General features: G+C 36.4%; 1 protein-coding gene across 3 annotated transcripts in view; it reads right to left on the bottom strand.

Annotated features, from left to right (window-relative positions):
• PIBF1 (progesterone immunomodulatory binding factor 1) overlaps positions 1-27,518 on the bottom strand; it is a 234,868-nt gene that overhangs the window by 86,783 nt on the left and 120,567 nt on the right. For all 3 annotated transcript variants that reach the window (XM_061435063.1, XM_061435061.1, XM_061435062.1), the window contains exons 11-13: positions 20,574-20,739; positions 14,758-14,908; positions 4,220-4,310 (exon numbers count right to left, since the gene is read on the bottom strand). In XM_061435063.1, coding sequence (XP_061291047.1) covers positions 4,220-4,310; positions 14,758-14,908; positions 20,574-20,739 — 408 coding nt within the window. The remainder of the gene's footprint in view (positions 1-4,219; positions 4,311-14,757; positions 14,909-20,573; positions 20,740-27,518) is intronic.

Genomic DNA, 27,518 nt, shown 5'->3' with positions numbered 1-27,518 from the left:
TAAAGGACTATTCCTAAAACCAACCCAAATGAAATAAGCACAACTTTTCTCTAAGGACAAAAATGAGAACTCACATATGTGAGAATAAAGGAGAGGAAAAACAAAATTACTTTATGCTCAAAAGTCTGCTAGAGAAAAAGCAAAGCTCCCTCTGTGTTATTTTTTCCTTTATTATAAAGATTAGTCTACTGTGAAAGTTTCAACTTAAAGCTCTTTATAAAACTAGACAGAAACTAAAACAAAGGTCAGTAGTACGCAGTAAATCTTGCAATTTGAAAGGTTTAAAAACCCTCAGAAAAGTCTCCACATTCAGGCCTGCCAAAACAAACAGAGATGCACACACTAGGACCACGTTAGTGCCTGGGTGTTGCCCATTTAGTGTTATAAGCTAAAGAGCATAACCAAAACATGCAACCAGAAAATCTTGTTTGCTATTTTCAAAACAATCATGACCGAAACAAAAACATTACTTCAGATTTTCAAGTTTAGTCAAGAAGAGCTTATTTTATTTTAATCTGCTTTAATTGTCTAAGCCCTTTTAACTTTCCATGACTTTGGCCCAGAAAGCTTAATACAATATTTAGTTATTGCTCATATCTCTCTTGAAAGTTCAAACTGGGAGCAACCTTATTTAATAATTGTAATGCGTTTAGGATACATTTCTGGAATTTATTTTTCAAACTAATTTTTATGGGAAACTGGCATTATGGATCTATGTCTTAAGAAACTGACTTATATCAAAGAAAGTGAATCTCAAAACTAGTTTCATGTCCAGGGGTTGTTTCTACTAATTACTTCAAGAGGGTCTCATTACAATAAAACAAAATTGTTTTAAATGAAAATTCAAATTATGCCTCACTGGCATTTTTGGAACACTGGCCTCATCTCTAAAATCAATGCTTTGATCAATTTATTTTAAGGAACATTAACTAACATAACAAACTTCACTTGAACACCTACTCGATGCCAACATTCACTGTGATGAACTTCGCATCCATTTTCTCATTTTAATTTCATAATCTGCCTTAAGTGGCAATAGGCAACTAGTGAAAATTTTCAGTGACCGTCAATTTACTAACAGCAATACGGCACTCAAAAACAGAAGGCCTACAAACTAAAGTTTTGAATAACCATTGAAATTTATCTATTTATGTTCAGGGTAAAATTAGAAGACAAAAAGTTAAACTTCTAAGTTACATACAATAACACCATAAATATGTAGAAAAATATATCTATCTGTATACATTTTTGAATGGTTATCTTTGGATAGCAGGATTACTGGTAATTTCACCAATTTTCTAAAATAAACATGTATTATTTTTATAATCAGAAACCCCCTCAATTAAGTGCTACCCTGAAATACCTGAATTGGTTCTTGAGTATTTGTTGTTGTTAAGTCCCTAAGTTGTGTTGGACTCTTTTGCAACCCCTTGGAATGTGGCTTGCCAGGCTCCTCTTTTCATGGGATTTCCCAGGCAAGAACACTAGAGAGGGTTGCCACTTCCTTCTCCAGAGGATCTTGCCTATCCAGGGATCGAACTTACGTCTCCTGCTTTGTTAGACGGATTCTTTACCACTGAGCCACCAGGGAATGGGTTGTTGAATATATGAGATTTCAAATCAAACACTGTATGAATGGGGTATATTGTATAGCAGATGTGAAACAAGCTCCTTTGAAATTTCAATACACTTTGTTATGGGCTGATGTATAATGGAAACTTTGTTATGGAAATATTTCATGGGCCATTCTGTTATTTTATAAGTCACCTTAAGCTTCCATTGTTTTAATTTCAAATGTGATGAATTACATATAAATTTTCTAGATTATATTGCTTTCATCTTTTTTTTTTGATTAGAGGATAATTGCTTTGCAAAGTTGTATTGGTTTCTGCCATACAATAATCTTAAATAAATTAAACCTAAAGCACAAAGCCATTAACTTCTTTACAAATATCCATTAAGAAATCAAATAAGGACTTTGCAAACTTCAGAAATGCATCAGATCCTCAAAAGGGATTTTCTTTGCCACGGGTCAACTTTGTGCGTACAGTAGGTACTCAATAAAAGTTGTTGAATGAATGGGAAAAGGAATGCATAAATGTCCTCTTTGGCTATCCAGACTTACTTTCCCTTCACTCCATTTAGATGACCTGAGAAGCACTTCCTCAAAATAACCCTCTGGTTCATCATGAGAAGAATGCCTGGCACCAGCTGGTAGGAGGTATTAATAGCATGCCCATTAGGCACTTGTTCAAGGCACATAGATAGCTCAGTGATAAAATCTTTAGAAATATTTGGACAGACAGTTAAGATTATGCAGAACATGAATCAGTTGTGGTTCCTTATATTTTCAGTCTAAATATTAAGAAATCAACATCTGTTTTGGAAATTCCAAAAAAAATATTAAGGTAATAGTAATAATTGCTTTCAATTTTAAAATAACTGAGCATCATTTGGGGTTACCGAAAGAAACCTTACAAGAGAAAATTTCTTTTTTCTTGTGAACAAGATGCATTTGAAGGAATTGGATGCTAAAATAGAGAAGATTATGGACTTTTTCCTTCAAATTTCAATTTTTAGCATTTTACCAATCATTTGCCACTGATAAAAAACAAGTTGCTTGCCCATAAAATTACCTTTCTATTTTTCCCTTGGCAATATAATCCTCAAATACAGAGATACCCTGAAAACGACAAATTATCCTAGGTCATCCTTAGTGAACTTGGAGGGACTTGGGGAAGAATGTGAATGGAATGGGATTACACTCAATTTTTCAAATAATACATAATTTAGAAATACTTGCATCTTCACTAAACAGAATTAACCATTCCAGCTACAATTTGTTATCTAGTAGTCAACTATCCTTGATCTATTTAGTGTAACTAGTAGGAAACACAAGTTCTAAGTATCTTTCTGTTACCTCTCATAAAATGACCTATATCTTACATCACTTTTGATAGCCATAAAGACATGTTATCTTCTGAGCCAAAGCTTCTATAAAAGTGTTAGAGTTAAGATCAATTGCTTTTCTTACTTAGTATGTAATGTCTCTAAATGTTTAAACCAATTCATATAAAAATAACAGATAAACAAGCAGCTTTGAATCCTCAAATACTTAGATGAAGAGACAATTCTGCTAGCTATCTCACACCATGCTGGGTAGAGACAATGGAGAATAAACAAGAATAAGATTTACTTGCTGACCTTGAGGATCTTTCCATCTGGCTGGGGAAGCAATATGGAAATGAGAGCTAACAAGATAAAGACAAATGCTTGTTGTGTGGTTACATGGAAAATAGATGTTTATAGGCAGGGAGATATACTACCATCATTTTGGGTAGAGAGACAAATAAGGCTGGAGAAGCAGAGCTACATGGAAGGGCTCAGAAGTCTGATGGAAACATTTAGATTTGTTATGGTAGCAAATGGGACTCTTTTTGCAAAGCAGGATGAATTTACGTGGGAGAAAGGAGTTAGGTCAACTAGAAAACCAATTAACATAGGTACAATTTTCTCTTGGTATACTTTAAATAAATAGTATTTCACAAAATAACTAGTGGATCTTCCAAAAATTTTCTTGGTCTTCATAAAGTCTTTTATATTTTCAGTCACAATATATCTGCTGGGCTTTCCTGATGGCTCAGCAGTAAAAGAATCTTCCTACAATGTAGGAATCATAGGAGCCACGGTTTTGATCCCTGGGTCAGGAAGATCCCCTGGAGGAGGAAATGGCAACTCATTTCAGTATTCCTGCCTGGAAAATCCCATGGAAAGAGAATCCTGGTGGGCTATAGTCAATGGGGTTACAGAGAGTCAGACTCAACTGAGTGACTAGTGCATATATGCTGGCTCTTTATCTCTCTCTCAATCTTTTTTCTCTCTCTTTCAAGTATAAGTCAAGGAATGTACGTGGGCGAATATGAAACAAGGGAAGAAAGGAGACACAATTCATTAATTTTAACCTGAAAAAATTTAAATGTTGCCATTATCATTGAATCCAATTCGAGGAAATTCTAATGTACACTTACAGTCTACTTAAAAATACACGAAAGGCATGATTATTACTTACTATGTTATGTTTCATGAGCAATGTAATATTTATGCGTAAGAAGAAATACAGTAACTTTATTTTGTCACTCCACTTAGTACATTATCAAAAAGCAGAATGTAATTACATTTAGCTTGACTAGATAAGTAAACAAATATATATTGATCGTACCTTTGCTTTAGTCGTCTTTTGGCTGTTGTGGGAACATTAGCACCATAGCCATAGGAAAAAAGAACCCTTTCGGCTTCAACTTCATCGTCAACTGGAAAATAATAAGTGTACACTGTGAAATTCTTTCTTCTTAAAAAGCATGGCAGAAGTGAAAATAAAAGAGGTCATAATAATGAATTAGTGAACATAAGAACACTTATATACATAATCTCAAACAGGCCATTTGTAAGTAGCAGTGTATTTCATAAAAGTGTATGCTTGCTTGGAGTTGTCCCATCTATTGCTTCAAAGTGTAAGGGTCTGCATCATATGACACATTATGTTGTCTTGTTATAAAACATAATAATACAGACTGTTTATTCTGATATTCAAAGGCTTTTTGCATGAAATGTTTGTTACATAATTATGAAAAAGTAAAGATAACCTCAATCTCATCATTTCTCTTCTTGATAAAAGAAATGACTATTTTTAATTAGAAAAGATGTTCATTAAAAAAGTTATCTAACTTGTTATCAAGTTATCCTAACTTGCAATAATGAAATTATGCATTTAAGTAGAATTACTTAATTCTACTCTGTACTCTGTAAAGAAAATGTACAGTTTAAGAACCTATTGATGACTTTTTTTTTAATTACAAAAAATTTAGCAACATTTACTTCTAAATTTTGTTATTGTCACACACTCCCCAAAAGAAATTTTAACCAATAGGTTAACATTTTATGAGTAAAAAGTTTAAATGCAATGACAATTTTACTGGAAGTTGAGATGAAAAAACATTTAATCAAAGGCCATAAAAACTAAATGTTTATAGCTCAATTTAAAGCAGTCAATGACATATAACAATTTTTATAACATTATTCATTGATAACCATTATTTTAATGTAAAAAAGAGAAACCTACTTTCAGAAGTGTTTCAAGTTTAAAACAAAGCCACAAATTTTACATTAGTAAGGAAGTTACTTGCAGGCCTATCACTGTAATATGCCCTTTTTTGTTGTTTGATCCTGCTGTGGTACAGTAAATATTTTAGGAATATTTGTAAGCGTTTTCCTTCAATTTTGACTCTATTTTTCACACTGAACCAAGACCAGTTTTCAGAGGTTGGATTGTTAATTATGAGGGACATGTGGAAGCGAGAGATGCTTGGTGCCATGACCAGTTGTATTATCAGCTATTGCTGCTCAGATCCAAGTTGACTTCCCTTCATCTCTATCAGAGCTACAGCTGGCATTAGATACCCGTCTGACTCTTGTCTGTCTTAGACAGTTCTAAGTTCAGAAGAGAGAGGAGTAAATTTAGCTAACATCTCAAAAACTCATCACATACTGATGGACAACTTAAATTCGAGTTTAATACTTACTTGATTAGTAACTTATGGTATAATTATTCTAGTGATGATTTAATAAAGAAGCAACATGCTATACAACATGGTAAACGGTACTGAAGACATACGAATGTGTCTTAGAAGCACAACTAATATCTGAGTACTACCAATTTTCCCATGCTAGAGGCATAAAGAAGGTATGGGGAGAATGACATTTACAGAGAAGTTGCAGGAAGGAACCATAACGCGAAAAGGCACAGACTTGAGAAGTTTTAGTATTAATAATTGTAAGGAAAGTGACTACAGTTAGTCTGAAGAACAATGGTAGTAGTCTTGTTTGCTAGGCTAAAGAGTCTGGATTTTATTCTATAGATAACAAGATAACAAAAAGTTAAGAGTGATTAAAACAGGTAATAACATGACCAATAGATTTTGGTTGTTAACTCTGATTTTATATAGGAAAAAAATTCCAGTAATGAGAAAACAACTCCTCACAAGTTATAGGTACTATTATTAACTGGATTTAGGGAAGGAATGAAAAATAGAATTCCATACAGACCTGTGGAATGACTAGCCTACAGACACTAACTGAAATTGTGGAAAGGGATAAGATTATCCAGAAAATAGTTAAGTAAGAGTTAAAGAGGATGAGGGGAAAAAATCCCCAGGAACTAGAAACAGTTAGAAGAAGAGATAATAAAAATGATGGAGAAGAAACAATCAAAAGTGATGATTTAAGAAGCAAGAGAAGAGTTTTGAAAAATGTGACAAATGCTGAGCAGAGGTTACAAATAGAAGGAGGATGGAGAAGAGGTCCCTCGATTGACAGTAATCTGATATTTACAAAAAATTTATTTACTTTCTGGACAATACCTGTACTTTTAACAACTTGATGAGATCTTTGAAAACAAAACTCCTCAAATACTTAATATTATGTGCGGGCTTAGTTGCTTCAGTTGTGTCTGACTCTCTGTGACCCTATGGACCATGGCCTGCCAGGCTCCTCTGTCCATGGTATTCTCCAGGCAAGTTACTGGAGTGGGTTGCCATTTCCTTCTCCAACGTAATATTTCACTTAATTACAAAAAGCAATTCAAGCGTAAACAGGATACTGCAATTTGCCATGGTTTGTTATTGTTCAGTCATATCTGACTCTGTGACCCCATGGACTGAAGCACACCTGGCTTCTTGGTCCTTTATCATCTCCTGGAGTTTGCTCAAACTCACATGCATAGTCGATGATGCCATCCAACCATTTCATCTTCTGTTGTCCCCTTCTCCTCCTTCCCTCAATCTTTCCCAGCATCAGTCTTTTCCAGTGAGTCAGCTCTTCGCATCAGGTGTCCAAAGTATTGGAGTTTCAGCTTCAACATTAGTCCTTCCAATGAATATTCAGGGATGATTTCCTTTAGGATTGACTGGGTTGATCTCTTTGCTGTCCAAGTGACTCTCAAGAGTCTTCTCTAGCACCACAGTTTGAAAGCTTCAATTTTTCAGTGCTCAGCCTTCTTTATGGCCCAATTCTAACATCCAAACATGACTACTGGAAAAACCATACATATGTATGGACTTTGGTCAGCAAAGTGATGTTTCTGCTTTTTAATACACTGTCTGAAGCTCCAATCTGTGGCCACCTGATGTGAATAGCTAAATCATTGGAAAAGACCCTGATGCTGGGAAAGACTGAGGCAGAAGGAGAAGAGGGTGACAGAGGATGAGATGGTTGGATGGCATCACCAATTCAATGGACAGAAACTTGGGCAAACCTTGGGAGATGCGAGGGACAGCGAAACCTGGCATGCTACAGTCCATGGGGTCACAAAGAGCTGGCTGCACTTGGCAACTGAACAACAACAACAACTAGGTTTGTCAGAGCTTTTCTTCCAAGGATCACACGTCTTTTAGTTTCAGAGCTACAGTCACCGTCTGCAGTGATTTTGGAGCCAAAGAAAATAAACTGTCACTGTTTCCATTTTTTCCCCCATCTATTTGCCATGAAGGGATGGGAATGTACGCCATGATCTTACTTTTTTGAATGTTGAGTTTTAAGCCAGCTTTTTCACTCCTCTTGTACCTTGATTAAGGAGGCTCTTTAGTTCCGCTTCACTTTCTGCCATGAAGGTGGTATCTGCATATCTGAGGTTGTTGATATTTCTCCCGGCAATCTTGATTCCATCTAGTGCTTCACCCAGCCCAGCATTTTGCATGATGTACATTCTACATATAAGTTAAATAAGCAGGCTATACAGCTTTGACAAAGATGTACTCCTTTCTCAATTGACAAATACTCAATTTGACAAATACTCTTTTCTCAATTATGAACCAGTCCACTGTTCCATGTCTGGTCCTAAGTGTTGCTTCTTGACCTGCATACAGGTTTCTCAGGTGGTGATACCCATCTCTTTGGGAATTTTCCACATTTAGTTGTGATCCACAGTCAAAGGCTTTAGCGTGGTCAATGAAGCGGAAGTAAATGTTTTTCTAAGATCCAGAGTATGCTGGCAATTTGATCTAGGTTCCTCTCCCTTTTCTAAATCTAGCCTGTACATCTGTATGTTCTTGGTTCATATACTACTGAAGCCTAGCTTGAAGGATTTTGAGCATTACCTTGCTAGCCTGTGAAATGAGCACAACTGCACAATAGTCTGAACATTTTTTGGCATTGCCTTTCTTTGGGATTGGAATGAAAACTGATCTTTTCCAGTCCTGTGGCCACTGCTGAGTTTTCCAAATTTCCTGGCATATTGAGTGCAGCACTTTAAAAGCATTATCTTTTAGGATCTGAAATAGCTCAGATGGAATTCCATAACTTCCATTAGCTGTTTGTAGTGAGGCTTTCTTTTTTTTTTTTTTTTTGTGGAGGACATTATTCTATGTGAAACAAGCCTGACACAGGACAAAATACTGCATGATACCACTTCCAGGAAAATCCCCTGGATAGAGGAGACTGGAGTGCTACAGTCCATGGGGTCACAAAAGAATCCAACACGACTTAGTGACTAAACAACAACCACCACTTATATGAGGAGTCTAAAACAGTCAAACTTAGAGAAGCAGAGTGTGGAATGACGGTTCCAAGCATTTGGTGAAGAGGGACCAGGACAGAGTACGAAGCTTCAGATACACAAAATGAGTAAATCCTGGAGGTCTGAGATACTGCATGAAGTGAAGTCGCTCAGTCGTGTCCAACTCTTTGCAGCCCAATGGACTGTAACCTACCAGACTCCTCCGTCCATGGGATTTTCCGGGCAAGAATGCTGGAGTGGGTTGCCGTTTCCTTCTCCAGGAGATCCTCCCCACCCAGGGATTGAATCCGGGTCTCCCACATTGTAGGCAGACGCTTTATCATCTGAGCCACCAGGGAAGTCCTGAGATACTGCATAGTGCCTAGTTAACAATATTGTATACTTAAATTTTTGCTACTTAAGCGTTCCTACCACAAAGTAATAATGAGAACAAAAAATTTTTGGTGACTGACAATTTAATGGCATAGATCATAGTTTCACAGGCGTACATGAAACTCATAAAGTTGTATACTTGTTATGCACAGTTTTTTTTTTTTAATGAAAAAAAAGACTGATGTAACTGAAATTTGTATTTGAAGTGTTAGCAAAGAAAGATAATCTTGGCTGTCTGGAAGAAAACTAAGTAAATAACAAAGTTAGGCAAGTATGTAACAGGTCATTATTGGCAATGGACCCCTACCAAGAGGTTCACGTGGCTCTGGTTCTCACCAAGTGTTCTGCAGGCATAAGGCCCCCACAGAAAGGGACGTATCAACGTGGCCCCAAGGGTAGAGGGTTATCCATGAGGCCCTCATGGGAAGCGGGATTACCCCGCGACCCCCAGTAAAGAGAGGGATATCCACACGGCCCCCACGGGGTGAGGAGGCATCCCCGGGAGCCCCACAGCAAGGGGAGTATCCACGAGGCTCCCACGGAAACGGGGCAATCCACGCGGCCCCCACCCAAAGCCCTCCCTAGCGCCCGCCGCCCGCTGCCTTCCGGCAAGATGGAGGCCGCGCCGCCGCCGACGCGCCTGACGCCTGTAGTGAGGCTTTCTAAAGCCCACTTGACTTCACACTCCAGGATGTCTCGCTTGAAATCTGTGACCACACCACCATCGTGGTTATCTGGGTTGTTGAGACTTTTTCTTGTCATGGTTACACCTTAATAAATAAAGCCTAAGCATCTTTGTGTCTGCTGAAATGAGACGAATTAGATGACAATCCTTTGAGTACTGTACACACTATGGTACTAAAAAAGAATGTTTTGCCCTTACATCTCACAAATTTCATTTTTCAGTAAGTATTCATTAAACAAGGATAGGAATATTCTAATTTCCAGTGTAAATGGATAGAAAAGAACCTAGTTTACTGGTCTTCCACGTACAAATAAATCTAGTTTAACAAAGATATGGTTTATACAATGTCACAGCAAAAAGATTAATTTCCAAATCTTTTCTAAAAAATTTTATTAAGAAAATATTTTACATATATGAAAAACCTGAAAGAAATATACACATATATCCAGCATCTGGCATCCAAATTATACATTGTACTATATTTACTTCTCACACATCTGTCCATCACTGTATTCATCCATGTTGTTGTTGTTGTGTTAGTCGCTCAGTCGTGTTCGACTCTTTGTGACCCCATGGACTGTAGCTTGCCAGGCTCCTCTGTCCATGAGATTCTCCAGGCAAGGATACTGGAGTGGGTTGCCATTCCCTTCTCCAGAGGATCTTCCCAACCCAGGGATCAAACCTAGGTTTCCTGCACTGCAGGCCGATTCTTAACCATCTGAGCTACCAATACTGTGCATTCGTGAATCTTATTTGTTGATGCATTTCAAAAGAAGCTGCAGTACTGAGCCTTCACTCCAAACAGTTCAATGAGTAAATTATCAACTACAGTTCAATAATATTTACAGTTCTTTTTTAAAAATAAAATTTACATATGGTGAAAGGTACAAATCTTAAGTCTACCTACCATTCATTGCATTTTGAGAAATATATACAGTTGACCCTTGAACAACAAGGGTTTGAACTGCTTGGGTCACACTCATACATGAGTATTTTTCAATAAGTACACTGGAAAATTTTTTTTGCGATTTGAAACAATTTGAAAAAACTTGCAGGTGAACCATGTAGCCTTAAAATATCAAAAAAAAGCTAAGAATAAGGTAAGTCATGAATACATAAAGTATATGTAGATGCTAGTCTATCCTTATATAGGCATAGGTAATATTTAACAAAATTAATAATGTGTTAGTTTTCTTATTGTTTTATAACCTTGCTGTCAAACAATTATATTACTGTACTGTATGTCTCTCTCTTATAACTGAAGAAACTGCATATTAGTGTATCATCACAGGTAAGTAGCTTTTTAAAAGGTTTAACAATGTTTTCAATACTGTAATGTAAATATGACTGTAATACTGTATGTCACAAAAATTTTATAGTGATTCATTCCTTAGTGTATAGGCTAGGCTACCCTGAAACAGTCATATCAGTTCCACTGGGCTGTGATAAAGCGATATTGCTGCTTCTTTTTTATCCATGCATGAATTTTTATACCTGTAAATAAATGTGAATTTTTTCCTTCACATTATCTTTTCATTTTTTTAATAATATGAATTTTTTACTGACATATAGTTGATTTACAATGTTGTGTTTGTGATGTATAGCAAAGTGAATATATATATTCCTTTTTATATTCTTTTCCATTATGGTTTATTGGTATAAATACAGTTGCCTGTGCTAGAAAGTAGGTTTATCTATTTAGTTTATCTACTTTTCATATACTAGTTTGTATTTCCTAATCCCAAACTCCTCTAATTGGTTTTCTCCTACCGCCTTCTTCGCCTTTGGTAACCTCAGGTTTGTTTGCTATGTTTGTGAGTTTATTTCTGTTTTGTAACTACGTTCATTTGTGCCATACTTTAGAGTCTACATATAAATGATATTATTATATTTGTCTTTCTCTTTCTGACTTACTTCACTTAGTATGATAACCTCTAGGTCCATCTATCTTTTCATTTTGGATATCTAGTATTGAAGTGAAGTGAAGTGAAGTCGCTCAGTTGTGTCTGACTCTTTGCGACCCCATGGACTGTAGCCTACCAGGCTCCTCCCTCCATTGGATTCTCCAGGCAAGAGTACTGGAGTGGGTTGCCATTTCCTTCTCCAGGGGATCTTCCCAACCCAGGGATCGAACCTGGGTCTCCCTCATTCCAGGCAGACGCTTTAACCTCTGAGCCACCAGGGAAGCCCCGGATATCTAGTATTAGCAATACATTTAACATCTACAGTGGTTTGTATCATTTAAAACAATATTGATGTAGGCGCATGCATGCTAAGTCGCTTCAGTTGTGTCCAACTCTTTGCAACCCCTACAACTGTAGCCTGCCAGGCTCCTCTGTTCATGGAATTCTTCAGGCAAGAATACTGGAGTAGGTTACCATTCCCTTCTCTAGGGGATCTTCCTAACACAGGGATCGAACCCGTGTCTCATGTCTCACTGCACTGGCAGGTAGGTTCTTTACTGCTAGCACCGTATGGGAAGACGATGTAAACCTACAGTATTAATATATACAGTGAAGTACTGTAAATATATTTCTTCTTATGACTTTCTTAACATTTTCTGTGGATCTTCAAATCCTCTCTCTAACTTCTGTTTTCATCATCACATAACCTTCTTACAAGGACCCTTGAGATAGGCCCATCTGGATAATCTTATGTCAAGACTTCTGTGAATATTTTCTCCGAGTCATTTTCTTAATATGGATACCATTGCTTTGTCAGATATAAGACTATGATTATTTCTCCTACTTTGCAAGTTAGTTCGTTTTAAAAAAATGTCTTCTAAAAGAGCAGAGGTTTTTAATATTGATGAAATCAACTTAGTAAAGCTTTATTTTATTATAGTTCCTTTCAAGAACCTATCTAGGAAATTTTGAGCTGCATCAAGTTGCAAAAACAATCATGTTTTCCACTAAAGATTTATAGTTTTACTTATTACTTGCAAGTTTCATCTTAAGTTAGTATTAGTGTATGGTATGAAATAAGGTTGAGGTTCACTTTCAAAAATATGTCCAATTTTTTTAGCACCATGTATGGAACTTTCCTTTCTCCAGTTGAATGGTTTGCTGTCTTTATTAATAATCAGACAAGTGTGGGTCTATTTCTTAGTTCTCTATTTTATTTTATTGCTGTATCTGTCTTTACGCCAGTAGTATAGTAGCTTGACACAATAGCTTTATATTAAGTCTTGAAGTCAGTCTGTGTACGTCTTCCAATTGTGTTCCTCCCCCCGACCCGCTCACATTATTTGGGTTGTTCCAGTGTGCATATGCTCTTTGTCTTTGGGAAAGTAACTAAGAATGAAATTGCTGGATAACTGGATAGGTTGTTTGGTTTTATAAGAAAGTCTTCCTCACAAACATTGAGAATAGTCAGTCTTGCTAATTTCAGGCATTCTGGTAGGTGTGTCATGCTATTATTAAAAGTAGACTTTGAATTTTCACATAAATGGAATACTAAAATGTTAAAAAAGGAACTGTGATTGGAACAACACTGAATTAATAGAATTCATGATTTTATCTTTGGATATTTTAGAGAGTCTTCTTTAATTTTTCCTAGCAATGATTTGTATTTTGTACTGTTAAATTTATTCCTATATATTTTGTGTTTTTTGATACTATTGTAAAGGAAACTGCTTTTTAAATTTCGATTTCCAATTGTTTGCTTCTAGTATATTTTCATGTAATTATCATAGCCTGTTAAATTTACTTATCAGTGTCAGTGATCACTTTGTAATCTGAAAATATAGTCTTTCTCTTCTTTTCTGATCTTCGTAAATTTTTTCCTATCCTCCATTAGTACACTGGCTAGGAGCTCAAATATGTTTGATAGAAGTTATGAAAACTTCTTGCCTGGTTCTAGAAGGCAATCCTTCTAGAAATCCTTGCCTGGTTCTCTCCCTTAAAGGGAAAGCAATTGATATTTCATCATTAGTTATATTAGCTATATATTTTTTATAGGTATCTCTTATCAGATTGAGGAAGTTTTCTTTCATTACTAATTTATTTAAACAGAGGGACATCTGCAAAGTTACAGAGATAAAAAAGAGTATAGAACTTTCAAAATAAAGTGATATGATAAGAATAGCAGGGCATGAAAAAGTACAAAGATAAATGAGTCTAATCATAAAAAGACATGCTAAGGAATTTGACCTTAGGCTGATTTATGTTTATAGGGGCATTAAAGCAGGTATATGGTATAGTCAAATCTATATTTTATAGAGGTTACTCAGATGCCATGAAGAAACAGGATAAATTTGGAAACTACTGCAGTTATCACTGACCTTGGAAATTAAAAAAAGGCAATGACAGAAATGAAAAAAAGTTTTTCTTAAATTGGGCTACCAACATAATACAGTCTTCATAAGAAAAGTTACCCCAGATAGAGTCAATCTCAACTTCAGCTGAAGATTAAACCCACTTTTATAAGAATGACACTATCGTTTCTGACTTTTGAATAGAAATAATGTACTGTAGCAAACATTTCAGGCAACGGTGAAATGTTAATTTGAAATATTCTCTTGGAGTCAAGGACAACACAGGAAGATGGCAAATAAGAGGGGAATAAAGAAGTAGAAATTAAAGGTCAAAGTCTGTAACACAGGGTGTGCAATGAATTTCTATCTGTCCTTCAAGACTCATTCAAATGTTATCTCCCCTCTTTGGGATTCCTCACCTCCAACAAGGAATTAACTCACGATCTCTTCTGTACTTACCAAGATCTGCCTCTCTTTTGCTAACAGCACTTTAATTATCTGTTGACATGTTTGTCTCTCCCAGCAGAATAGACTAGGAATACCTATAAGCAAGAATTATTGCATGAACTCTACACCCCAGATCCTGGCATATGTAATCACTTTATTGCTGAATGAGTGAAATGAAATAGTAAAACAAATAAATAAATGAAAAGATAAAATCTATCATAGTTAGACAAATATATATTTTTCGCTCTCAAACTACTAGAATTAAGGTTAACTAAATTTTAAAATACAAAGTCTTCTTTCAAAGAAAGTCACAAGTAATATTTTAAAGAAATATAGCAAAGCAGTTTTAGAAACAGTATCAGGTTCCTTGTGCTGTCAGAAGAAAAAGCTGTGTGTGTGTTGGGGGTGTGTGTGTGGGGGGAGACTTACTTTCTGCAGTTTGCATTATTATTTCGTCAAGCTCTTTTTCCAGTTTCTCATAAGTGTCTAGCCTTGCCTTATGTTCAGAGTTCTGTGCTTGAAGTTCAGTAATGCGTTTTTCAGAAGAGGCTTGGAGACTATAAAATTCTTTAGTTAAAACCTAGGAGTGGAAAAAAAAAATGGCAAAGGCAGAATTAAATAGGTTGGCAGTTAAGATGAAAACATGAAGCAAAAAATATTTTTTAATGATTTAGATATGAAGAGAAAGCTCAATGAAGATGACCGAAGAGGTAAAATACATTCGTTCCTAAGGAAAATAATTTGTTTTGAACTGAAAATTATGAAGCACCTTTTTATATAAATTGAAAAAAATGTAAAACTTAGCAATAGTTGTAGGAGTAACATTGGCATTTGCTTGTTAGAATTCAAAAAATGCAATAATGCTATACTCCTCACCTAGGTGGAGATTATTTATCTAGTGATCACAGATATTTGAGAAAGACTTGCAAAGCTGTGTGTAAAAATTACATACTCGTAATAAGTCCTTCAGTTTTCTACCACAGACTGTTTCATTTACCCAGACCATGGTTTTAGTTAAGATTTTTGGTTTGCTGAACAATCATAAATTCAAAGCAGCAAATCAAAATGTAAATGTGAAGTGCTACTTGGAACAGTACCAGAAAATGCCTTTGTATAGAAAGAAAGGATAAAAAATTTATTAAAAAGACATATAAAAGACATGGAAATTGGAGTTATTTTAAGTAGAAGAAAAAAGCCTATGTTTTCCTATGGTAACTCACTGAAGAAATCATTAGGGTGACAATAATGAATTCACCAAGAAGGAGACATTTCTAGTGACAAAGGAATGCTTTAATGCTTACATTAAATTGCAACTATCTAGAAAGTTTACTTACTAGTACAGACTAAATTATGGGGTGGTATTATACTTACTTCTTAACACAGCATAAGGAATGCAGTATTTCCTGAGAAGCAGTTGAATATTATGGTAAGAATATGGTTTGAAGCCAGAAAGATTTGGATTTCAATCCTGGCTTTGACACTTACTCATTGTGATCGTAGGTAATTATTCTTTCTAGGCCTACCTGTGTGTTGTTGGAAGCATTAAATGAGAGGATAAAGTCACAGTGTTTAGCAGAGTGACTAGAATATAGTAAAAGTGCTGAAAAATGCTATTACCACTGCAGGAAATACAACTATGAGTACCCTGTATTAAATGGCTCATAAAGATGAGATGTACTGCTTTGCTGCTGCTGCTGCTAAGTCGCTTCAGTCGTGGCCGACTCTGTGTGACCCCATAGACAGCAGCCCACCAGGCTCTTCCGTCCCTGAGACTCTCCAGGCAAGAACACTGGAGTGGGTTGCCATTTCCTTCTCCAGATGTACTGCTTTAATTATCCTGAATTCTCTATTATTAAGCAATTTTGAAGAAAAGTTATTTTCTCTAATGACATAAAGTTTACCTTAACAAATGTATGTGACTGCTTCTTGCAATAGGGAGAAAGAAGATATGGAAGATCTATTTACAGCTTTTAACAAGCAGAAATTTTGATTTAATTTAATCTATTTCATCTCATTTTCCTAAATTATTTCCATCAAAACTCTCTCCCAACTCCAAATAAACTAATAATCACCCCCTACCCTCTAAATACATTCCTCCATCAAAACTCTCTCCCAACTCCAAATAAACTAATAATCATCCCCTACCCTCTAAATACATTCCTTTGGAAGATGGAGAAAGAGTAACACAAAAGTTATATCTGTAGGATGATTTCTAGTGTCCTTGATTGGATCAGAAAAAGAAAATTCCTGTTGTAGCATTAATTCTTGCTGGTTGGAAATGCTTTCTAGAGAATTTATTATAACAAAATCACTGCAAAGTGAAACAATCTGGGGATTTTAGAGAGTTCACTAAGTTGGGATGTAATTCATTAAGAATCTGGTTGCCGGTGATACATTAATGCCTTTGTCAGTAGAGAGGCTCAGTAAGGACAGTGTTAAATGGTGGTTCTCACAGCGGGGCTGATAACCTTTCATCTATACCTCACTTTCCCAACAAAACTACGAAAGAAAAACTGCAGAAATGGATATATGAAGAGACAAAGAACTAAAATGCTGGAGACTACATATTTCATAAAATACTATTTTAAGAAGAGACTGAAAGGTAGTATTAAATTGAGAGATACAATTTAAAATTCTCGTTCATGACAGAAAGAAGAGAGGGCCAGAAAGTTTTGACTTGGGGTACCTTTCAATACCTCTGGTACACCACAGTAGCGGATTCTCTTTTATCATGGATTTGTCTGAGTGGCTGATGTGAATAAATTTATTACAGTTTCTGAAAGCCACTGAAGAACATGATTATTGGACCTATGGAAGGCTATTACATTAAAGATTCTTTAGGGAAAAACCAATCTATGAACATGTGAGTTTAATCATGAATGCAAAAAATAGGTCAACTGCTTTTAAGAATCCTTATTAAATATCAAACTCTCACAGTGGATATTTCCTTCCTTTAAATAACAGAATGATAATACACAGTTATATAAAATTATATATATAACATACATAAAATAAATGAAAACACAAAATTATAGGTCAATAATTGCTCTAAAAAGAGACAAAAATATAAAGTCAGTGTTTTTTAAAGTAAATTTTGCCATTTATTTACTTTCGGCTGTGCTAGGTCTTGTTGCTACACGAGGGCTTTCTCTGGTTGTGGTGAGTGGGGGCTACACCTAGTTGTCGTGTGTGGGCTTTTTATGGCGGTGGTTTCTTTTGTTGCAGAGCACAGGCTTTAGGTGCACGTGGACTCAGTAGCTGTGGAATGGGCTTAGCTACCCCACAGAATGTGGGATCTTCCTGAACCAGGGAGCGGACTTGTGTTCTCTGCACTGGCAGGTGGATTCTTAACCACTTGAACCACCAAGAAAGTTCTAAAGCCAGTTTTTTGAAAGCTTTTGGAAACTGATAATTAAGGAAAAAAATAAAACAGACTGTCCCTAAGGCATAAATCAATGAGAATATTGGGTAAAAGCCATCAAAAAGTACATAATTATAGTAATCTTTACCCTTCACAACATTATTTCTCTCTGCTGCTGCTGCTGCTACTGCTAAGTCACTTCAGTCGTGTCCGACTCTGTGCGACCCCATAGATGGCAGCCCACCAGGCTCCCCCGTCCCTGGGATTCTCCAGGCAAGAACACTGGAGTGGGTTGCCATTTCCTTCTCCAATGCAGGAAAGTAAAAAGTGAAAGTGAAGTCACTCAGTGGTGTCCGACTCTTAGCGACCCAATGGACTGCAGCCTACCAGGCTCCTCCATCCATGGGATTTTCCAGGCAAGAGTACTGGAGTGGGTTGCTGTTAAATTCATTATAAATGGGGCTTGCCTGGTAGCTCAACTGGTACAGAATCTGCCTACAATGCAGGAGATGCAGTTCAATTCCTGGGTCGGGAAGACCCCCAGAGAAGATATAGGCTACTCACTCTAGTATTCTTGGGCTTTCCTGGTGGCTCAGATGGTAAAGAATCCATCTGCAACGTGGAAGACCTGGGTTAGATCCCTAGGTTGGGAAGATCCCCTGAGGGCATGGCAATCCACTCTAGTATTCTTGCCTGGAGAATCCCCATTGACAGAGGACCCTGGTGGGCTACGGCCCATGCGGTCGCAAGGAGTCAGAAACGACTGATTGACTAAGCATAGCACATCATCAAACCATTCATTCACTCATTAAATATTTATTGAGCATCCACTATGAGTGAGGTGCTATGTTAGGCACTGATGACAATAGTAAGTAAATAGTCCCTGTCCTCTCAAAGATCCTAGTTTAACAGAGGAGAAACTGTAAAGAAATTCCCCTAACGCCTCACTTTTATCAACCCAAGTTTTTACAATCATAGTATTTTTCACAAAGGTGTTTCTCCATGTAAGGCCTTTATACAAGAGAGCTCAATAATTACTAGTCACCTGCATCCACAGACTAAGTGGGTAGCTCTATGGAAAATTGGCTTTCATATTGCAAGTTGAAACCTTTAGGAGGTTATGAAATCAGTTTTGACTAAAACCAGCTAAAAACAATAAAATAGAATGGTTAAAACACCAGCACTGTGTGTTTTAAAGTATTGGTTAATGAAATGTTTGTTTCAGTACACAGAGAGGGCAAGTGGCTTTCTACTTTCCTAAATATAACCCCTCACTCCCCCCAAACACATCCGTAAGCACAGCCATCTGATGTGGAAAGAAAAAGAAATTGCTAGGAATTACAAAACTTAAACCATAAAAAATTTGCAGATGACGAATACCAAAGCAGAGCTAATCTAATCTAAAATGTGTGGGAGAGTCGCCTGTAGCAGATTGTGACTGCAGCAGTTTCCCAAAGAAGGTACCTGAAAAAGTTTTAAATGCAGAACACTGGTTTATTTAGAAGTAGGTATCATCTACAATTTTTACTCGTGTTTCTTTAAATATGTGCTATTTAATTCACATTGTCTTTATGTTTTTCCCTAAGGCTTTATTTTCTGTAAGACTCTTTACTTTGTTATTTTTGTTTTTTTAAACAAATATTTATTTATTTTGGTTGCCCTGGGTCTCAGGTGGGGCACGTGGGATCTTTGCTGCACCACGCAGATCTTTCACTGTGGTGCACGGACTCTCTACTTGTGGTGCATGGGTTCCAGTGCGCAAGGACTAGATAGCTGTGGTGTGTGGGCTTAGCTGCTCCGTGGTATGTGGTATCTTAGTTCTCCAACCAGGGATCTAACACACGTCCCCCTTGAACTCTGAGGTGGATTCTTAACCACTGGATGACCAGGGAAGTTCCTTTTGTTTTGTTAATCTTAATTTTACTTATCAGAGTACTTTTCTAAAATGTAGTCTCTGGAAGTTTATTGTAATGAATACTTACATCATTAATTAATCACCCTAATGATATTATTGCGTCTTTCATTCAGCATTTTAAAGAAGAATTTTCTTGATTCTAAAATATTGAAGAACATGATTGCACATAATCATACAATGTATGAATACAGCAAAATTTATAATTTTAACATATTAATCAAAAACTGTTTAATTATCTATTGTTGGGACATTTAAGACACTTCCAGTTTTTATGATAATAAATAATGCTGTGATACATACAAAAAACATAAAACCTTACTTGTTCTCAACAAGCACCTCATTGTTCCTTTAACTAAAATTACTTGATCAATTTTTTAAGGACTTTAACACAAATAACCATATCATTCTCTAGAAGGGATGGTCCATTTTCTACTTGAATGAGATTTCCCATTTAAGGGGACTTCTGCCAACACTTTAAAAACAACAAACAGACCTATGGCAATTTGCATTTCTTTTCTTAGAGGCTGTCCATTACTTTTTTCCACCTTTTTATCTAAGAGGAAGATACATTCTCTTGATAAGAGATCTTTAAAAATTAAAGACACGGCTCCTTCTCATACATAACACAAATATTATTTATAAAGCTCAATATGAAATATGGACTTCCCTGGTGGTCCAGTGGTTAACAGTCTGCCTGCCAATGGAGGGGACACGGGTTCAATCTGTGGTCCAGGAAGATTCCACATGCCGTGGGGCAACTGTGCGCCAGGACTACTGAGCCCAACGCGCCACAATGGCCTCAGTTCGCCCCAACTAGAAGAAAGCCAGTGTGCAGCAACAGAGACCAAGCACAAACAAAATTAAATGAAAAAGAAAATCATTTTTTTAAAAAGCTGAATATAATATAGACCTTATGCTTACAGAGCTTACATTCTGTGCTAATTTTAAAACAAAAGCTTGTATATGTACCTCTAATTTTTTCTGGTATTTTTCACATTCCAACTGACACTGAGTGAGATTTCTTGCAGTCTCCTCTTGTAGAAGTTGAGCACGTTCACTTTCAAAAGATTTTATTTTACTTTGATGGAGAAATTCTGTTACTTTGCTTTCTGCACTAAGTTGTAGTTCTCTGTACCTGAAGAAAGAAAACAATTATGAAACAATAAAGAAATCTCAATTTATAGAAACATAAGCAGTACTTCTGCCTGTTCAATATCCCTATATTATTATTCAGTTAATAACTTTTATTTATTCAGCAAAGCTTTTGTAAATAATTTAGAAGGTCGTGTGTATGGAAATATGCTAAGTCTGGGGAAACAAAACATGTTGATTAAACTTCCCCTACTGCTCCCTTTATTTTCATTCTTCCCATTCCAAAATAGTTATTACCTATTATTATTATTTTGCAAGATAAGCATTTAAAATAAAAATGGTAAGAACAAGGTTCAGTTATTACTTAAAATGACTTAATTTCCATATATTTCATAGGCTTTCTTAAATCTATAGCACTGTTTCCAACCTTGCTATTTCATTCTAAGTCTAAATAATATTAAATGGAGAAGAATGGCATGAAATATATGCATTAACTTGCAATTCCTGAGACATATATAAAATAAATTTTTAAGCTAGTAAATATAGATTTGATTTGTATAAGAAAACATAATGTACAAATTACAAAGGTAAATATATAACAATAAGCAGTCTATTACAACACAGATAAGAAACATTCTCTTCATTCCATAGGTATAACTAGTAATAAAAACATTTCCATTTAAGATATAAATCACTGCATATTATAGATCTGAAAATGCTTCAAGTTGACTATGTTCTAACAGAAAGCAAAACAAAGACATAGTATGCTTTTTCAGGGAGTTATTATGAACCCGGTATAATGCTAGATGTTCCTAAAATTCGATTTTTTCAAATATTTATTGAGCTAGTCACCATGCCAGGCAAATATGTATACAGTGGAAGACAATTTTTTTTCCCCCTTTAAAGAACTTATTTTGAGGGAGTTCCCTCATGGTCTAGTGGTTAGGATTCGGCATTTTCATTGCCAGGGCTGGTCTTCAGTCCCTGGTCCAGGAACTGAGACCCTGGCTGGGGAACTGAGATCCCACAAGCTGCATGGTGTGCCAAAAAAAAAAAAAAAAGAACTTAGTTTTCTGGGGAAGAGATGTAAAATATGAAAATTCAATAGAACAAGATAAGTGCTTCAATAAGGTAAACCCTAGGTTTGATGTGTACATACAGGAAGAAGAATTAACTCAGTTTGTGTAGATGTGTGTTTGAGTACACAGCAGGAAGAAGTCCAAGGTGGAAGTGCTCTAGAAGTACAAACAAGAGTACACGCAGGCCAGAGAAACAGAGTATAGTCTGTTTCATCCATGGCATCTCATTTAATCCCACAACTCTATTAGGTATTTTGCAGATGAGAAACCAGAGATTCAGAGATTAATTCATTTCTTCAAGAGGAAGAACTTCCTGGTAGATTTCAGAGGGGGTCTCAAGTCCAGCTATGTTTGACTTCACAGTAATGATCTTTCCACTGCTACATAAGAACCTTAGCTGATATTTCTGAAGTCAGTTAAACTTTCAAACGTGTTTTAAAGGAGGTCGCTTCACTCTTGTGACAACAACATTTAAAATATAATGAGAGAAGTACCTTATCACATATATGAAAGGTACTTGTAACCAGAATCTCTAAATCAAAATCAAAATCCCAGAAAATGGTTTTTTGTAGAAATTGACAAGCTGATTCTAAATAAACATCTTCTGAAAATACTAAAAAAAAAAAAAAAATATAATGAGAGAAGACAGCATTAGATTCTTGCTACAGGCTACTTCACTCTTGGTACTCTCGAATCTTTCTTTATTTACAAGTATGTCACATTCAGAGTGGTGGAAGCTCCATTCAGGCCTATTGGTACACATCACTTAATACACATCAAGGCTTTAAGGTGAATGTCAGCTTGTGTGTTTAACTTTTTGGGAAGTCCAGGCATTAATTATATATATATAAAAGAACAGCTAGGTCATATGGTCACTCAGGTTTTAAGCTTTTTGAAGAGCTGCCAAACTGCTTTTCAGTGTGGTTGCACATTCTCACCAGCAATTACGAGGGTGGTAAATCCTCCATATTCTAATCAAAACTTACCACTGTCTCTTGGATTATAGCCATCATCATGGATGTGAAGCAGTAAAACAATTACTTTAGTCAAAAATATTAATTAAACAATTTACTGACATGAAAATGCCCTGAATTCCCTGGGGTAAGTTGTCTTATAAAACATAAATGTATAAAACATATGAAATCCATACCTATTTGTATGCTAAACTATGGGGCACACTAGACCTTATTATTGAAATAAATACGAAGTCATTTGGAATGTGATATTTATCTTTAAAAGAGTTTGTTCTGAAAAAATTAAAATGCAAAGTTTGCCTTTTTACGATCCAGGACATTGTGAGTAATTCTGAGGCCAACTTCAAACAGGAAATGAAAGACTTAGCTTTTAGATTACACCTGCTCTTCTTATTCATTATGTGGCATTTCAAAGTTTCTTTTAGCACTATTAATCTTCCCATTTTACTACACAGTTAAGTAAAAATTTGAGGATGTTAAGTTTAATAAAATGACACATGAACCAAATGCTAATTCTAAAGGACCCATCTATTCTCATGTCGTTTACACAGTAAAGGAAAATCTGGCTCATACAAATCATTATGCCTTTGTAATAATAGTTATTATTTTAACTTAAGTTGAACTGTGAAAACCCTTTAGAAACATCTGCGCCGCAAAGGCAGTTACAGTGTGAGGAAGAGATGGCGACCAGGGTACAGGCTGACAATTCAGCTAACTTCCTCCTACTTGTTTTGCTAATATAACCTGTCACATTTTACGCTGTTGACTCAGTTTTCTCATCTTCTCCTCTTAATGTGAAACTTTTATTTGAATGAAGCCAATATTATTCATATGTTCGCAAGTTTATGTTCGACATTCTAATTCAGCATAGTAACCTTAAGAGGTCACATTTCTTACAAAGTTTATCAGCATCTCCAGCTACAGTCACCCCAGGTCCCTGGTTTGACTAGATTAGTCTTTACATTAGCTAGGTTTTTAGTTTGTGTAAGACTTACTCATAAATCACACTACTTTAAAAATAGTACTATAAAGACCTAGAATGAACTGTTTGCTCTTAAGGAATAGTCATTGCAACAGACTTTAAGCTGGACAAACAAGGAGAATTTCACCTGTGAAAAGGTGAAAATGAGCAATTAGACAGGGAACAACAGAGTTAACCCATAAGAAATTCTCTCAGCTACAGTGAATAAACTTCAAGCAGCACTGCATATTCTGCAATGCTGAGAAATAACTGCAGGAGAGACATCAACATAGAATTCTGTTCTGAGAAACAGGAGAGCTCATTTGAACAAAAGCACTAGATAAAACACTAAATAACAACAGATCTGCATAACAGTATTTACATCAGCAGTCTTTACATATATACTATGGTGAAAGTTTGCTCATTATACTCTCATGTATTAAGCCAAGCAATGTATGTTTACTCCCATCTCTATCAACAAGGTTATCATGGGTAAGAAGGTCAAAAGTGAAAATGTTAGTCACTCGGTCGTGTCCAACTCTGCTCTCTGTCCGTGGAATTCTCCAGGCAAGAATACTGGAGTGGGTAGACATTCCCTTCTCCAGGGGATTTTCCTGATCCAGGGATCAAACCCAGTCTTCCACATGGCAGGCAGATTCTTTACCGTCTGAGCCACCAGGGAGGCCCAAGAAAGTCAAAGACTGCTATAATTAGTAATCTAGTTTTTACTCCAATGAGTAACAGCAGCTGATCTTTGAATTTTTATCCACATAATGTTCATGGCTTCCCAAATATTAAAAGTGGATGTGGGACTTCTCTGGCAGTCAGTGGTTAAGACTTCGTGCTTCCAAAGCGGGGGCATCAGTTTGGTCAGGGAACTAAGATCTCACATATCCAGTGGTAAGGTTCCTGTAGTTACCAGGACCGATGGGTGGTCCTTCCATTAGGAAATCCTGAGAGCTGGTCCAATTTAGAAGTAAGGTAGTGAAGCAGCTGAGGCAAGGCACATACAAGGAAGACTGGTAAAAGAAGCTAAGCAAAGTCATAGGATTTCCAGTTACAGGCAAGTGTTCAGGGAGGGATTTTTAGTAGCTGGGCATCAGTTAGATCAAGTTTTGAGAGGAACTCTGGGTCAATACAGAGAAAATACTGGTGGGGTTTTAAGAATATATGGGAGCAGGAAGTCATGGTTGAACCACTAAATCCTCTGTGTGGGGAGGAGAAATTAATTCTAAACTGCACAAGCAAATGGAGCACAGACTGCTGATGAACTTTCTACGTGTGAAAAAACAAAAATAAAACCAAAAAAGAAAAGTGCTCAGAAACAGAGATGGGCCTGAAACTTCAGATAGGGATTACACTGTGGGAAACTGGATTAGACAGGGACAGAAGCTGTCATCTCTGATAACTGAGAATCAATTTTGTTTACACGGGTAGGACATCAATCTCATTTTACTCTGGTGTTTCAGGCCCCTCCTTCTTACTCTTTCAACAGGCTTCACTGAGTTGACATTCAGTTTCCTTTGAAGTATTCATTTTGGTTGAGCTGATAACTAATCTGTACCTTTACTTTCTGTGCCTGCTATGGGGATAAAACTTATTTTCATTCTGTTTAGAGAAAATTTTGGTTGTGCTTCTAGACCTGTTCTACTTGTATTACCAGCCCTGAACCACATGCTGAAAATGCTCTGGATGAGTCACTGACAGTTAACCAAACCTTCTGAATCATTCTGCTAATTAATTAAGAATTCAGGAAAAACACACACACACAAACCTGTTGATTTGGATTTTCTGCTTCTATGAACTGAGAAAAAGCTAATTATCTTAGGTTAAAGATACTAAGCCACTGATTTTTCAGTTATCCCTAAAGGTTTTCTTGCTCTCAATAGTATCTATCTGTATATCTATATTTATATATCTGTATCTAATCTTGTATTAACTAGTATTATTTGTTGTTGGTGTTCAATCACTAAGTATTGTCTGACTCTTTGTCACCCTGTGGACTGCAGCATGCCAAGCTTGCTGTGCTTCACTATCTCCCAGAGTCTGTGCAAACTCATGCCCACTGAGTCACTGATGTCATCCAACCATCTTGTCCTCTGATGCCCCCTTCTCCTCCCGCCCTCAATCTTTCCCAGCATCAGGGTCTTTTTCGATGAGTTGACTCTTCATATCAGGTGAGCAAAGTATTGGAGCTTCACCAGCATCAGTCCTTCCAAGGATATGCATTTAAATATGTAGTATTATATCAATTACATATTTAAAACATGAGTATGGAGTAAGCTTTTAATTTTCTCTTTCAAATAGGCTGTTTTATATAGGGTTAACTTTCTATTAACCAGAATATTTCCTTTTGTGTGTGTGTGAGTGTGTGTGGGTGTGGGCAGGCCACATGGCATGCAGGATCTTAGTTCCCTGACCAGGGATTGAACCTATGCCCCTGCAATGGAAGCATGGCGTTTTAACCACTGGACCACCAGGCAAGTCCCAACCAGAATATTTCATTCCACAACATCTAATTCATTTAAAAATATTTATTGTGTATCTAAGTGTGGTCAGGTTCTATTAGGACACCAGAGAAGCACAAATTGCACTACTACTCTAAGGAACTCAACATTATAATGATATGAGGAAGGCAAACAAATGTAAAGTGATATGGTAATAAATTATAATAATAATAACAGAGTAAGGGAAATATGGAGATGTCAGCGATGGTGTTACTTTAAAGGGGTTGGGCAGAGAAGGTGGTATTTGAGCAAAGATACGTATACCAGAGTTTACCAAAACCTGTATTTCAGGACTAAAGTAAGTGATTAATAAAAAAAATATACACTGACCATGCATCATATTCAAGACTTTAAAAGAATAAAGACTTTTTCTTTTTAAAGAAGAGATACAGTGTCAAACATATGAAGACAATAGAAGTCCTTCACAATGACTTGAAACTTGGTATCTTAAACCAGGAGTTAAAATTACCAACTCAAACCATACTAATGGATTTACTAGACAGTCTCAACTACACAAATTGTAAATAACACAAAGAGAATTAAATTTTTAACAAATGCACCAGTGACATCAGGATAAGTGCTACTACTTCATAGGGCTGGGAACTGACACTTATGTAAACGAACAATTTGATCACTGTTTAAGAAATACTTTGGATTTACTTTTATTCTGAGGTAATCTATAAGTCACATGAGAAATGTCTTATCACTTATTCAAAATGGCTTTACAATTTTTGTGTTGATTATACAAATAATAGATTTATCATAGAATTTTAGCAAATATGGGAAACAGAAAAAAATGTCAATCATAAGCTTATGATGATAACTACTGTTTATATTTTCATACAGCTCTTTCTTCTCTGCACAAGTAAATATTTTCAAGGTTTTAATTTTTTTAATTTATTTTTTTATTGAAGGATAATTGCTTTATAGAATTTTGTTGTTTGCTGTCAAACCTCAACATGAATCAGCCATCTGCTAAGTCACTTCAGTCACGTTCGACTCTGTGTGACCCCATAGACGGCAGCCTACCAGGCTCCCCGTCCCTGGGATTCTCCAGGCGAGAACACTGGAGTGGGTTGTCATTTCCTTCTCCAATGCATGAATGTGAAAAGTGAAAGTGAAGTCGCTCAGTCGTGTCCCACCCTCAGCGACCCCATGGACTGCAGCCTACCAGGCTCTTCCGTCCATGGGATTTTCCAGGCAAGATTACTGGAGTGGGGTGCCATTGCCTTCTCCGGAATCAGCCATAGGTATACATATATCCCCTCCCTTTTGAAACTCCCTCCCATCTCCCTCCCCAT

The sequence above is a fragment of the Bos javanicus genome, chromosome 12 (assembly GCF_032452875.1).
Source record: "Bos javanicus breed banteng chromosome 12, ARS-OSU_banteng_1.0, whole genome shotgun sequence".
In the NCBI taxonomy this organism is placed as follows: Eukaryota; Metazoa; Chordata; class Mammalia; order Artiodactyla; family Bovidae; genus Bos; species Bos javanicus.
The sequence above is the reverse complement of the archived record's forward strand: the minus strand, read 5'-3'. Positions and strand labels throughout refer to the sequence as shown.